Genomic DNA, 14,660 nt, shown 5'->3' on the forward strand with positions numbered 1-14,660 from the left:
CTCTTTTTAAAATTATGATTATAAATTTAAAAATGTTTTTCTATATTAAAACATACAAATAATTTCTATATAAACTCATTACATATAAAAATTAGAGCTAATTTCATTTAAAATATATTTATATTCAAATTTTTAATTTTTAATTTTTTAAATTGATATGAGCCAATTAAAATATATTTACTCAATTCTTTGATTTTTAAACCTAATTCATTATTATCATAATTTTTTTACATATTTTGTCAGATCAACATAACATAACTTTAATATAAATATAAAAGTCGTATAAAAACACATAATTTCTATTTTAAGAATAGTTAAAAGTGAAGTCGTGCTTTTATTCCACAATTTTAATATTGTGTAAAAATAATGTAATAACTGAACACTTTTTATTAAACTGATTTACAACTTCACTTTTATCACCCTCACAGCTTAAATCGTGTGGTGCCAGGTTTGCACCACTTTACCAAATGTATAATAAAAAATTTTGCACACATGGTAATAACGAATCTGAATTTTGACCATTTTTCAACTTTTTTCCTGGATCGAATCGCGGTTTTTTTTTTTCCAGGTGCTATAATGCATGACCACATTTATTAGAAAGCATAGCGGATGAGATAAAGAAGGGAAGAGGTTTTAGGCATAAGTACGTGGAAGAATGTGGTTCCTTGAGTTCCTTCATTTCCCTTCCAACTAACTACCATTCATCATCCTCACTTCACACCATCACTGCACAAATGTCCAAGCTCCTTCTTCTACCCTCTCTTCCCCTCACTCCCTCCCCTCACCGTTATCACACTCTTTCTTCCGCTTCCACCCTTCAATTTCAATGCCGATTCCCCTTCCACTCCCACGCGCGCACGACATACCCTTCCCTTCGCGCTTTGGATTCCTCTTCCGACGCCATAACCAACGAAGAATTGAAAGAAGTGCCAACAGAAGAGGGCGTTCTAGATCAGAGTGTTGGGATTACGGACGAGGATTATCCAAGTGGCGAGTTCGATTTCAAACCGGTTACCGGATGGAGCAGCTTCCTCGTTAAGCTTAAGATGCTGGTTGCGTTCCCTTGGGAGCGTGTGCGCAAGGGCAGCGTTCTCACAATGAAGCTTCGTGGCCAGGTTACCGTCTCTGTTCTTGTCCTCTTTCTCGTAGGAAGAGAATAACCATAGATAAATGACCAATTTGGTACTTATGCTGTTAATTTATTCCTGGAAAGAAGGAGTTGAGACAATGTGTAGTGTTACCTAGTTGTCACATTCTATGTAGGACGAATACTCACATGGACATGCATACTTGGACTAATCTGTAAAATGTGAATGTATATATTATATCATTATGAATTATATGATAGGATGTAGAAAAAGACATTTAGTTGAAATTCATTTAAAGATAAATTAATAAAAAAATTTCACATTATATAAGAATATGATAGGAGATTAAATAAAAACATTTCCATTAATACATATATAATCTAAATATTGTTGATTATGTATAAAATTTGTTCCTTATTTCTATAATTATAGTAGAAAATCATTGAATTTGTCATTTTTAGAATTGTGTGGGAACTGTATTAGAATTGTCATAGACCCAAAACAATATCTTTGAGGAGAATGATGATAAAATAGAGAATGATAAGCATCACTTCGTATCATTCCAAATTGCTAGATGACAATACCCAAACCATGCACATGGTGATTGTTTGAGGCCATATAAGGACTTGCGTAGGCCACATAGCATATTAGATGACCAACAAAGACAGGAGGCTTCTCCATGTAGACTTCTTCATCAAGGTCACCATGTAGAAATGCATTTTTATGTCAAGCTGAAAGAAAGTTCAGTGGGCTGCAATGGAAGAGAAGTTGAATAGATGTCATTTTTGCAACAAGAGAGAGTGTCAGTAGAATCTTGGCCATATATTTGTGTGTATCCTTTCTCAACTAGTCGAACTTTACCATCATTAGGTCCTATTTTAAGAGCATACACGACACCCAACGATTGATTTTGCAGTTGGTAAAGGAACCAAATCCTAAGTATCACTACTTTGAAGGGCACACGTCTCATCAATCATCCTTGTTGTCACTCTGGTGAGATAAAGCTTCACCTGGAGACTTAGGAATAGGAATAGAAGATAATGAGGAAAAAAAAAGATATTGTATAGGGAAAAGCCCATGATAACTGAGGTTTGTATAGTGGGGAGAAGGGTTACAGATAGAACGTGTGTACCATTTCGAATAACAATATGCCAATCATTTTCAGATGAGATCAAATCCTATACAAGAGATGGTGTCGAAGAAGAATTAGGCATGACCTCCACTATATCACTATCTGTCCAAGATGGATCTCGTATTGAAATATCAATAGGTCATGAACAACGTTAATATATCTAAAGTAGTGCAGTAGAAACGTCCTGAGTTATGGTAGAGTCATTTGGTGCTGATGAAGGAAGATTAACATTGGTGGGAAAGTGACTACATATGTTGTCATTAAAATGAACATTTGTATAATATGGAACAAACTCAAAGAAAGAGATGTCAATAGACACAAAATACATATGAAGATCACGAGATAAACATCAATACTCATTTTGAGAGCAATGATATCCCTTGAAGACGCATTTGAATGACTAAGGAGAAAGTTTAACTTGACCAGGTGTGAGGTTAAGTACAAAACATGTGGTATAAAAAACACGTGGAGGAAGACTCAATAAAGGAGAATGAGGAAAAGCACAAAGTGGTACTTGATCATTAAAAATAGATGACATTTGATTAATGAGATAACATGGGTAGAGCATCCCCCAAGAATGGTGAGGAAAATGACTGTGAAGAAGTATATGAGTAGTTTCATAAGATGTTTGTTTTTGCATTCAATCACTCCATTTTGTTGAGGAGTATGAAGACACCGAGTTTGACAAAGGATATCATTGAATGCCATGAATTTCTGAAACTAGTTCGACAGATACTCACAAGCATTGTCATTGTGAAGAGCACGTATGGATATACTAGATTGTGTTTTGATTTCATTAAAAAAAAAGTTTGAAATATAGAAAACAATTAGGATCATTCTTCATTAACCATCCAATATACATCTCAAATAATCATCAATATAAAAAAATATTTAAAACCAAAAAATGTAACAGAAGAAGGGCCTCAAATATCAGAGTGAACAAAAGAAAAAATGAGACAACTTGTTTATTAAGACTATCACGAAAAGAATGATGAGAATGTTTTTCTATTTGACATGACATGACTCACAATTTAAGTAAACAAATGTTTTAAACTTGACACCATTTTCTACAATTTTGTTAACAAGCTACTTGTGCATGAACATCATTTGAGAGATCATTAATGAACATATTGATGGTGATGGAAGAAATAGTAAAGGCATGTGACTGACATCTGATGCCAATTGTCTACCAGATATCCAATCCTGCAAGGTAATATTATTTTTAGTGAAGGTGAGGATAACATTATAGGATTGGGTCAATCAAGTAACATACATTAAATTAAAAGGGCAATTAGAAACATAAAGAAGAGAGTCAACAATAAGGGATGGGAGGGGTTGGGTAGTACCTATGTTGTAAGCTTGTGTTTTTGGAGAAGAAAGAACAATTACTAAATATGTGATTAGTTGCATCAGAATCAATAACCTAAGGACAAAAAAAGGAGATTGAGAGAGATAAGTAGATCAACTATTGGTGTATGCCATCGAAGCAATGTTGTTAGTGGATTGGCAAGTTGCACACCATTTGATAAAGTCTTCAAATGTTGCTGGAGATGAATCAACTGACAATTTAGGAGCAATATGTGACTCAACAGTGGATGCCTGAGCAATATTGTGTGGATGAGGGAGTTTCTTGTTCAACTTCCAACAGTTATCAATTGCTCGTCCAATGTGGTGACAATGTTTGCACTTTGGCTGATTTTAGAACTACCTGTCCCAGAGAGTCCAAAATTATTACTCTGTGAAGCAAAGACAGTCACCTGTAATGAAGTATGTGTCTTCGTGTTTATTTTATGAGGAATACATAGGAGTGCAGATAATGTGGAAGTAATAGTAGGATTTAATGGTGATTCCAAAATCTTATCACTGGTAGCAATATACTCTTGTGACAGCCATACAGGCTCAAGGTCATCAAAAAATCACTGCCTCAAGTTCCTTCTACACATATGCAGATGGTGGAAGGAGCTCATTAAAATCATGTAAGACAACATGAAGCCGTTTATGATAAGCAGACATAAGACCCTTAAAATGTTGTTGCGCAAGAAGTGTTAACAGATTTTGCACACGTTGTATGGACGTTGTGTTTCATTGGTATAAAGGGCTCGAGCCTCACTCCCAACTGATGCATACATCTCATGGGACAAAAAATAGGTTTGAGTGAGGTGTTAATATTGGATTTAATGACACGGTAGACTTGAGCATCACTCCTTATCCATTATTCACTATGTTCTATAGAAATGGATTCAACAATGGTAGTGAGATGCGATCTGTAGCCCAACCCACTTAACCATAACCCAATTTCAGAAGCTCATGCAGAATAGTTAGAGACGTCCATCTTCTCAATATTAACAATATGGTTAGAAAAGATGGGAGAATTTGTTTTGGAGGTGGATATGGTGTTGGAAGACATTTTCTTTTGGAAGGCTGAAGTTAAAAAAAAATTAAAAAAAAAATTGAGCAGAGGGCACCTGAATAGTTGAAGCGAACTTGGGAGAAAAGTTCATAAAAATAATCCTCCAAAGATAGTGGGTCTACTGGGCAACACACTCTTGAAAAAGGCTCTAGATATTGCGTTATACTCTAAGGAAAAGAGAAACATTAAAAAGAGAAACATTAAGTTGAAACTGCATGTTTTTGAGATAGCTAGCACGGGTGCTTTATTTATATTGAGGAAAAAAAATCCGTACAGCTGATAGAGGAGATTTGATATCCTCTAATAACAAAAATAAATTAAAATGTTCTTAATAACACTTATATAGTTTAGGAATTCTTGATTATATAGGATTGACTCTTCATTTCTATAACTATAGCAATATTCGAAATGATAAGGATTAGTTTCTTATTTCTGTAGTTATAAGACTTAATGACAAAATAGTATGTTATGTTTGTCTTTAAAATTATATTTTAATAATAAAATAGTCTTACAAAACTTATTGAAAGACATTTTACACACTGAGGCACTAGAATAAATATTTTGTTTTTTCTGGACTGAATTGATAGAGCTTTACACATTTAACTGAATTAGTCATTTATCCCAATAACCCGTTAACGTAAATCATGAGGGCTAGTAACACACTCTAGAACATTTTTTCTGATACAATATTCCGTAACTAAGTGTAATATTAAGAGAGAAAGGTTCCTTAAGCAAACTGTGTAACCTACAGAATATGGTGATTTTCAATAAATTTCGACTATTTAAAGAGGCTGTTCAAAATAATAGGTTAGAGAGTGTGTTCCTAGTATTAGTACTCTAATTCCTTTTTTATTGAAAAATAAATATATTGCAACTCGCAAAGTTGGGAATTAAATTCAGTGCAATCATTTTGAGTTGTAGTAAACTTCAGAGTGATGATTTATAGAAATGAGGACTGTTATTTGTATAACAAGTTGCACAAAGAATTTATAACCAAGAGAAGGATAGAGAGAAGCTCATGAAATATATTAAATTAGGGGAAGCAGAAAGACACAAAAGATTTCTTATGCAAACCTATATAAGTTGTTATATGAATAACATATGTTTACAGTGTGTCCTATGTATCAAGCACATCATCAGTTTCTTTCTCTTTCTATCACAACATATCATCTATTATACTTATACGTGTCATCTAATGTTAGAGTGTCCATTGCTTATTTTCCTAAATTTTGGGGCATCATAAAGGAATTGCCAGCATTTTTGAGTTATAGAAGCTACTTTTTGTATATTTTTATAAATGATAAAAGTTACAAGCAATTCCTACATACTTTTGGTGTTCATCAGAGTAAACTTTTTCACCCTGCTAACCTATGTTTCTTTGATATGAACCTTTATTATTAGTATTACATAAATTATTGATAAAACTCTAATTTTATTGGGAACACAATATTAAATAAAGTAGAAGGAGGAAAATAATATCTATTATTTCTTTTTTAATATATCTATAAATTAGATATAAAATAAAGTAATGCTTAGTTATGCAAAAAAGAATCACACAAACGTTTTATTGTTTCACATATTCAGATATCTGATCAAGTGAAGAGTAGGTTCTCTCCGGGACTTTCTTTGCCTCAAATTTGTGAGAACTTTTTGAAAGCAGCATATGATCCTCGTGTTTCTGGGATCTATCTTCATATTGATAGTTTAAATTGCGGGTGGGGTAAAGTAGAAGAAATTCGAAGGCATATATTGGATTTCAAAAAATCAGGTAAAGGCTCTGGACTTGTACTGCATCTTTCATATGGAATAAAGAGGAATGTGGAAACATAGAATATCCAAACAGTTTTTCATATTGTATGCTGTTTATAGAAACTTATATTAGAGTCAAATGAACCAGTGAAGATTTAGAAGATAGTTCAGTAAACTCACATACCTAGTTACATATATAATATAATTGCATATGGCTTCCATGGCTACACCCATTCAAAATGCCAAGCTACAGTTGTTTCTTGAACATTTTAAACCTTCACTACCAATACATGTACCATGAAGTTTTAGTGCTTTTCAAATTAGTCTCTTAAACCCTTCCACAGAATAATCAAGTCAAGAGAATTGTTAATTAGATTTCCATCTTTGATGTGATGGCCTTAAGTATCAGGCTTCTCTTGCTGAATTCAATGTATCCTCTCTTGTAGGATCAATGTAGTAATGATATATTAATGTACCTTTTCTTCTTCATGATTTTCTGAGGTTATGATGTAACTGAAGCTTATTTTTTTTCCTGCTTGAGAATAACATTCTTTGATTGTTGATTATACTTGTAGGAAAATTTATTCTGGCTTATGTGCCTTTATGTCAAGAAAAAGAGTATTACCTTGCATGTGCATGTGACGAGATATACTCTCCACCCAGTGCTTACTTTTCTTTGTTTGGATTGACTGTTCAAGCCTCATTCCTTAGAGGTAAGATGATTTTTCTAATTTATTTTCCTTACAATTCACATAGTGAGTGCCCTTAATTTTGGTTTCTTTTCGAACAGCATCTCATACATGTGTGCGTACAATATTGATTCTTCATTTATCAGTACATCATATTTCTCCTTCAATTGTCATTGATGTCACTAGCTTAATCCTTTTGTAGTATGTTTGCCACCAATTTGGTCCTTACAATGATGTCTGAATGGTCCTTTGAAGAAAAAAACTGAGGGTATTTAATTTGTGGCTGATAAAAGGAGAACAAATCAGATATATGTTTGGAGGGCCAATTGGATACTTACTTTTGGTGAGGAGAAACAGGGGCATAGAAAGCGGGTGAAACTTGGGAAAAAAATCAAACAAAAGGTCTCCTATTAGCAATTTCCTTAGAAAGGCAATTTTGCATGTATTATGTACATAGATCCTAGAAAGGGACTTAATAGGTTTCCTTTTCTTTGAAGTTTGTACAGAATTTTTATGCATCCTAAAAGTCTGGTACTAATATTCCTTTCTATTACATTAAGTAATGCTATGTTAATTTCTCAGGCATTATTCTAATTCTCAGTGTCTCTAATCTTTTTTTGGCTCTCGAAAAATTATCTGTGTGCTGTTCTGCACATGCCACAAATACATGTCAGGAAATTATTGAATATTGATAAATCATTTTCAATTTTTAATCATATGATGCCTATAAATAACCCTAAAACTTGTGTGTTTGACATCATTTTATTAATTTCTTTCAGGTATTTTGGATAACATAGGAATTGAACCGCAAGTGGAAAGAATTGGAAAATATAAAAGTGCAGGTGATCAACTAGCTCGAAGAACCATGTCTGAGGAAAATTGTGAGATGCTGACTGCATTGCTTGATAATATCTATACAAATTGGCTGGATAAAGTCTCTTCTTCCAAAGGTACATTTGAATTTGATGTTTTAGTTGATTCTTGAGCCAGCATATTAACTTGTGGGCTTCTGCAAGTTTAATACAGGAAAAAGTAGAGAAGATATTGAGAAACTCATAAATGAAGGTGTTTATCAAGTTGACAAGCTGAAAGAAGAGGGACTCATATCAAATGTAATCTATGATGACGAGGTAATAGTTAATCCCCAGTGTTATTATACGAACAACCAAGTTGATCTTTGATTGCTACTGCCATAGGCATAATCATGATGCTAACCCTGGCTAGGTATGGTGATTAGTTAAAGCCCTTCTCATAGTCGCAGACATATGGATTGGATCTTATAACATTGCTTTTATAGAATTCACCTAGGTCACTGTTTTGACCAACCATTAGGTTATTAGAATGATTATTTGTACAGGTAGTTTGTCATCTTGAGCTAATAACAATAATAATAATAATATTGAGTAAGATGGAATCTCAGCTAATGATTAGTGGTTGTTTTTTTTATGGAAAAATCCTAAATATAAACAGTTTTTGTCCTGCTAGCTAAAAAATTGTTGGTTTTATTGTTTCTCCATTTAAAGTTTGTTGATTTTTGTCTTCACAGTTGTTTGTATTCAAATATATTGATAATTAACATTGGTTAATGAGTGCTTTGAAGGATGTGAATACATCTCAAGCAAAGAGCATTAGAAGGATAAGAAACATTAAATATTTTTGCAGATTATCACCATGTTGAAGGAGAGACTTGGAGTGAAACTTGATAAAGATCTGCCTATGGTGGACTACAGGTAACAATTTCTATATGATTTTGAGAATGCACCATAGTTTATGCTATTTATTTGAACTGCCTAAAAGTTAGCTTTAGAAATCTGTAACTAATAAATTCTCATTCCATAGTCTCAAAATACACCTTCTGCTTCTTAACAAGTTTCATTCCCAATCATCAAGTTACTTTCAACATTAGAAGTTTAGACTATTGTTAAAGATCATGGAGTTTTATACTTTCTACGATCATGTAAATTCAAATCAAATTTCCTGTGAAAAGAAAGGGATGTTACCAGGCATTAAGTTACTAATTGACGAGAAGTAGGTGCCTAAGTATTTGACTTTCTTGTTCGGTAAAATTTGTTTGGCATGGTGCTGGTGATATTCATTGTTACCATCTTTCAAATCCTCTATCTGCAATTCTTTAATGTTATCCTTAGTTTACTGGTTACTTCTATTTTGGAATTTTGTTACAGAATTTGATTCATGTTAGTATAACATAATATTCAAAAGTAACACTTTCCTGTTGAGAGTACTAGCACATCCAATTCATGTATCTAACTTTAAAATATTGAGTTTGGTATAATACAACGTAAAAGTATATTGATTTATTTTAGGGGGCATTTGGAAGAGATTCTCTGGAGGGTTTTTGAGATTGTAAAAGTAACTTTTGACCTTTCCATAAGCTCTTTTGAGCCTTTGGTTATGAGCTATACAAAAGAAGTGTATTGAAATAAGCTCTTTTTAGCTTATTTTAGTAAGCTTCACAATGAAATTGTGAATAAATTTCATTAAGCTCACATGTGCTTAATGGTATTGCTTATCCAAAAAGGCCTTTAATATTAACTTTGGAAACACAAATCTTCAATTCGTTTTTATAGAAGTTGAGGAAATTTTAGTAATTGTATAATATACTGAAAATTTTCATTTGAAATATCTTTTTTTATTCAACCCCCACTTGTTTGGTCTTGGTTCTTTCTGTGGCTTATGCTTTTGTTTTAATAATTTATTTTGGGAATATGTCATTTTATTATTTTAGCTTCTAAAGAGAGTTTCTAAAATTAAAAAATTATTATATACTTTTAAAAAATATATCAATTTATATTACATCAGAGTCACTTTTTTTCCTGAAAATTTTGTAACAAACTGACCCTTGATCTTTCCAAAACTTGTCTTTGGTGTTAGATATTTCTGTGGCATTTGCATTTTGGGAATAACTTATTTGGAGGATATTCATTTTATTATTTTCTTGAGAAAGCTTTTAAAAGCATAACATTTAATAAGTGAATATTTTCCCTTAATTAATCTTTCCAACACGTGAGTGTAAATTACAGATTTCATGTGGCTTACAATTTTGCATTCTTTTTTACTTTGTTTCTAACAGATGTTCCATATGATTAGCAAAATATACCAAATAATTTATATTGATTGTATGATGATGTTTCTTGCATCAATTTAATACAGGAAATACTCTCGAGTTAGGAAATGGACTGTTGGAATATCAGGTGGTAGAGAACTTATAGCCATTATCCGAGCATCAGGGAGCATTAGTCGTGTAGAGAGTCAATTAAGTGTCTCTAGCTCAGGCATCACTGCGGAGAAGTTTATTGAAAAGATTCGAACTGTCAGAGGTAAACTTGACCTTACAAGTTATAGTTCACCTTTTAAATATTAATGCAGGACGCTGATTAAAATTGCACTTATTCAATGGAATATTATCTGGATTTTTTATATTGATTATGGAAGCTGCTGTTAATGCTTCATAGATATCTTTGTTTAAGTAGTAATGTTATTCAATGATGTCCCTACGGTAAATGAGAAGGAGATGAATAGATTACTTATGCTTCCGAAAAAGAGGTATGGCTTTCCTCCCAATATTGTTGTATAAGCAATGTTTTAAATGCCAGATAGCGGTGCAGAGTGGCCAGCTCCAAAAGTGTCACAGCGAGAAAGCATACAGCGGGATTGCTATTTTGAATTTTTTTTATAGATTATATAATATAAATATAAATTTTCAAAAGTTATAAAAAATTGTAACATTCATAAATAACAAAAAACAAATTCATAGGTGTGTCAAACAAAACATGTAAGTAAATCCAAAAAGTCAAATACAAGTTTCCTAGATTCGAATTATCAGTTATCATCTCCTAAATTTATCAATAGATTTCAATATTGGGAATTAAAATCCCAAAAATAGTCCTCCAGGCAGGCCCTAATGCCTATGTTCAAAGGTATGTTTTGGAATAAAAACATAGTGCCACTATTCAGCCCGCCATTTGGTTTGCTATGACTGCTACACTAAATTGTTCCACTACAGCAGCCCCTGTATTCGGCAGGGCTGCTCCGCACTGGTATACTAGTATTGCGTGCTATTTAAAACCCTTTCTATAAGTTGACAATGTAAAAGATCAAATAGATATGGAACCCAGGTAGCAAGAACCGAAAATATATCTTTATTAGGATCTCTAATGGTCCATTCTGTAGGGTCGAAATGGAGGGAGTAGAGGGGGAAGAGGAGAGATGGAGGGGAGATGAAGAATCTTGCTCTTTGATTGTGTGGATTGGGTGTGGGTCCCACATGTTTTTATTTCCTCACTCAATATGCGAGATTTCAAAAGTACTGCATTACCCACTCGAAACAATTTATTATCTTTTCTCATAATCAATTGTCAGCTCACATCATGCGAAACAATTGATTGTGCCAGAAAAAAATTATTTTCATATTTGTTTCGATTTTTTCTATTTCTCCGAAACTAAACACCCCTAAAACTCATCATATTTTTTACCTAATTCTCGTATGAAATGGAGCATGAATTTCCGCAGACAAGAGATCCTTCAGCCAGGGGAAATAAGTAACTGCTATCTGAACCCTTTGTTGGTGTTCAGGATGTAAAGTATAGGGGCTACTTCTGTTTATATAGTAAAAAGCATATGCAACAACAACAACTCGACTTATCTATCCATATTTAGGAATGTAAACATAATCATAATCATGTTTTTATCATAGTTAATCCCCATCAACATGCTGTTTTATAAAAATGTAACCTTTGACAGTGTATTATTTTAATTCACTCACATGTGTTATTTTCCCCAGAGTCAAAAAAATTTAAGGCTGCTATCATTAGAATTGACAGTCCTGGAGGTGATGCTCTTGCTTCTGATTTGTAAGTTCTGGTAAAATTTCCCCTCTTTCAATCATATGTCAAAACTGCTATTTTAAGTATTTAATAAAAAAAATTGTTGGTTTTCTTTACATTGGTTTGAAATTATTGGTTGGATGGATCTAGGTCTGGTCTGCACCATGGCATCATTCATTTAGAGTACCTGTATAATGTTGATCTATTCTTAATTGTAGTTTTTTCTTTTGAGATGATAATAGTAGCATATATATATACATACAGTTTTGGATCATAATAAACTTCGGTCCCAATTTTTCATTCTTAACTTCAATTTTTAAAAGTGACGACACCTATAAGCAAAATTGATACACATGCAAAGTTATGGCCTTTTATAAGAAAAATTAAACAATATAACACATTATTAAAAGTACTTAATGACTAAGAATGCCTGGCAATTGCTAGATTTTTAATGCCTAGGAAAAGTTCAGCACCAACAGCAACTCTCTCATTTCTATCCATACAAATAGGCAGTGGTAGCATCCAACCTGTGTAACAGTATACTAGCAGAGCAGTAGCTTAAATGGTCCACCAGAATTGGTTTTCAGAAACCCTATATGGAACTTTCCAATTTCAGCTACTGTAGGTATCGATATTTTAAAATCTTGATTAAATAATTTTCATTTTCAAAAACAATAATTTTAGATTTGGAGAGGAGTTAGTCATGTCCTTTATGTAGTGGTCTACATCAATTTGCAATACATCTTCAATTTTTGTCATGGATGATGTTGTTATACTTAGTATTTTTTTGATTTGCATGTTTAGGTGATCATATCTGGTGTCATCATCTGCAGGATGTGGAGAGAAATCCGGCTTTTGGCTGCCAAAAAACCAGTCATTGCTTCAATGTCTGATGTGGCAGCAAGCGGAGGGTACTACATGGCAATGGGAGCTGATGCTATTGTTGCAGAAAGCCTTACCTTAACTGGTTCAATTGGAGTGGTCACAGGTAAACAGAGTGTTTTACTGTTTCAGTAGGTGAAATAATAGCAGGAAGATATAATTACTTAACTGAAGCTAAAAAATACAAAGTTATTAACAAATTTATTTCACAGAATATATTATTTAACTGAAGATATATACATATGACATCTTTTTGTAGGAAAATTTAACCTGGGGAAACTGTATGAGAAGATTGGCTTTAACAAAGAAGTTATATCAAGGGGAAGATATGCTGAGCTCCTTGCTGCTGAACAACGTCCTTTCAGGTAATATTATTTCTCTATTTCCTTGTGTAAAGATTATAGTGGATAAGCAAAGAATATTAGACAGTGTAGTATGCGAGAAATATGTGAAAAAGGAAGTTGTATCGGTTGAAGAGAAATAAAAACAACATTGAAAATTATTTTTTTTATAATTTTATAGTTTATTATTAATAATTTTATTTATTATTCACTATTTTTACATAAAAAAGCCTGAAAAAAAAAATCTAAACCCGTGAGTGTCCCTAATTGATTATGGAGGCAACCAATACATTTTATGCATTTTGAGGAACATAATTAATATGTTGCTGCGAATGCTAGTTTGGGCTTTCTTCACTGTTTTGCCTGGAATCCAACGCGTGCCCCACCATTATTTTTTACTCTTCTTCATGCTTCTTTCCTTCCGAACAATCTTTAATTTCCTTTGATCCTCTTAGTCTCTCCCTCTCTTTCCAAGCTATGAAACCAACTGTACGACACAACCTTAGGACGCCAGGTTTCTACCTCCATTTATGATTTAAATGTTTCCTCTAGCAGTTAAGTATTTTTATCGATGAACTTTGCAGGGTTCTTATTTTTCTATTGTATCTCACGTAAAGTACGTGTTTGACTTCTGAAACAAACAGTGAAAACTTTCGATTTTCTTGTTTTGGTACAGACCAGATGAAGCAGAGTTATTTGCCAAATCAGCCAGGCATGCTTATAAACAATTTCGGGACAAGGCTGCTTTGTCCAGATCAATGACAGTAGGTTTTATTTAAGCTAATTCCCATGCTTTTGTTCATCCTTCTTGTAGATCTTTGTCACAGGCTCACAGCTAGTATACTGTCACTAGGTAGAAAAGATGGAGGAGGTTGCACAGGGAAGGGTTTGGACTGGTAATGATGCAGCATCGCATGGTTTAGTTGATGCTATTGGCGGGCTTTCTCGTGCTATTGCCATAGCAAAAGTCAAGGCCAATATACCTCAAGACAGTCAGGTTGGTTTGAAACCTTTATTTTTGTTGTATAAATGTATAGATGCAAAGCATGGTGATTATGTTATGCTTGAGCTACCTCAGGTTACACTTGTGGAGATCTCCAGATCCAGCCCTTCTCTACCCGAGCTCTTGTTAGGTGTAGGGAGTTCCCTCGTTGGAGCTGACAGAATGGTGAAGGAACTGCTACAGGGCATGACATTTTCTGATGGAGTTCAAGCCCGGATGGATGGAATCATGTTTCAGACATTGGAAGAATATCCTTTTGGGAATCCCATTTTGTCAATAATAAAAGATTACCTCAGTTCCCTGTAGTTGTCTATACTTCATTCAATCATTGTCTCATTTTATTCGTATAGTTTTCTACATATTCCTTTTTTTTATATATATTTTGTTGTCTAAATGGGTGACATCAGATAAAGAAGGGCTCCTTTAATGTCTACCTCACAACCCTTGTACATATACACGATGTAAAGTTGGACATTTCAAAGGTTAGTTTTACACATCAACTAAGACGGAATATCGTGTCTA

The 14,660-nt window shown here is 33.3% G+C and overlaps 1 protein-coding gene across 5 annotated transcripts; it reads left to right on the plus strand.

Annotated features, from left to right (window-relative positions):
• The first annotated feature begins 503 nt into the window (after window positions 1-503).
• Window positions 504-14,660, plus strand: LOC137820300 (serine protease SPPA, chloroplastic). Of its 5 annotated transcripts, none has more exons than XM_068624293.2 (13): window positions 504-1,115; window positions 6,215-6,398; window positions 6,955-7,092; window positions 7,848-8,018; window positions 8,095-8,198; window positions 8,731-8,798; window positions 10,240-10,406; window positions 11,870-11,939; window positions 12,746-12,900; window positions 13,054-13,159; window positions 13,812-13,899; window positions 13,989-14,132; window positions 14,214-14,660. In XM_068624293.2, exons 1-13 carry the CDS (start codon window positions 735-737, stop codon window positions 14,442-14,444), a joined length of 2,007 nt encoding a protein of 668 aa, XP_068480394.1. In that variant the 5' UTR covers window positions 504-734; the 3' UTR covers window positions 14,445-14,660. The 5 variants fall into 5 exon arrangements, 2 of the variants coding, with proteins under 2 accessions (XP_068480394.1, XP_090151144.1); XR_016515455.1 differs by having other exon boundaries at window positions 596-1,115; window positions 11,870-11,949; window positions 12,717-12,900; XR_016515454.1 differs by having other exon boundaries at window positions 596-1,115; window positions 11,870-11,949.

The sequence above is a fragment of the Phaseolus vulgaris genome, chromosome 9 (assembly GCF_051622355.1).
Source record: "Phaseolus vulgaris cultivar YP4 chromosome 9, ASM5162235v1, whole genome shotgun sequence".
Lineage (NCBI taxonomy): Eukaryota > Viridiplantae > Streptophyta > Magnoliopsida > Fabales > Fabaceae > Phaseolus > Phaseolus vulgaris.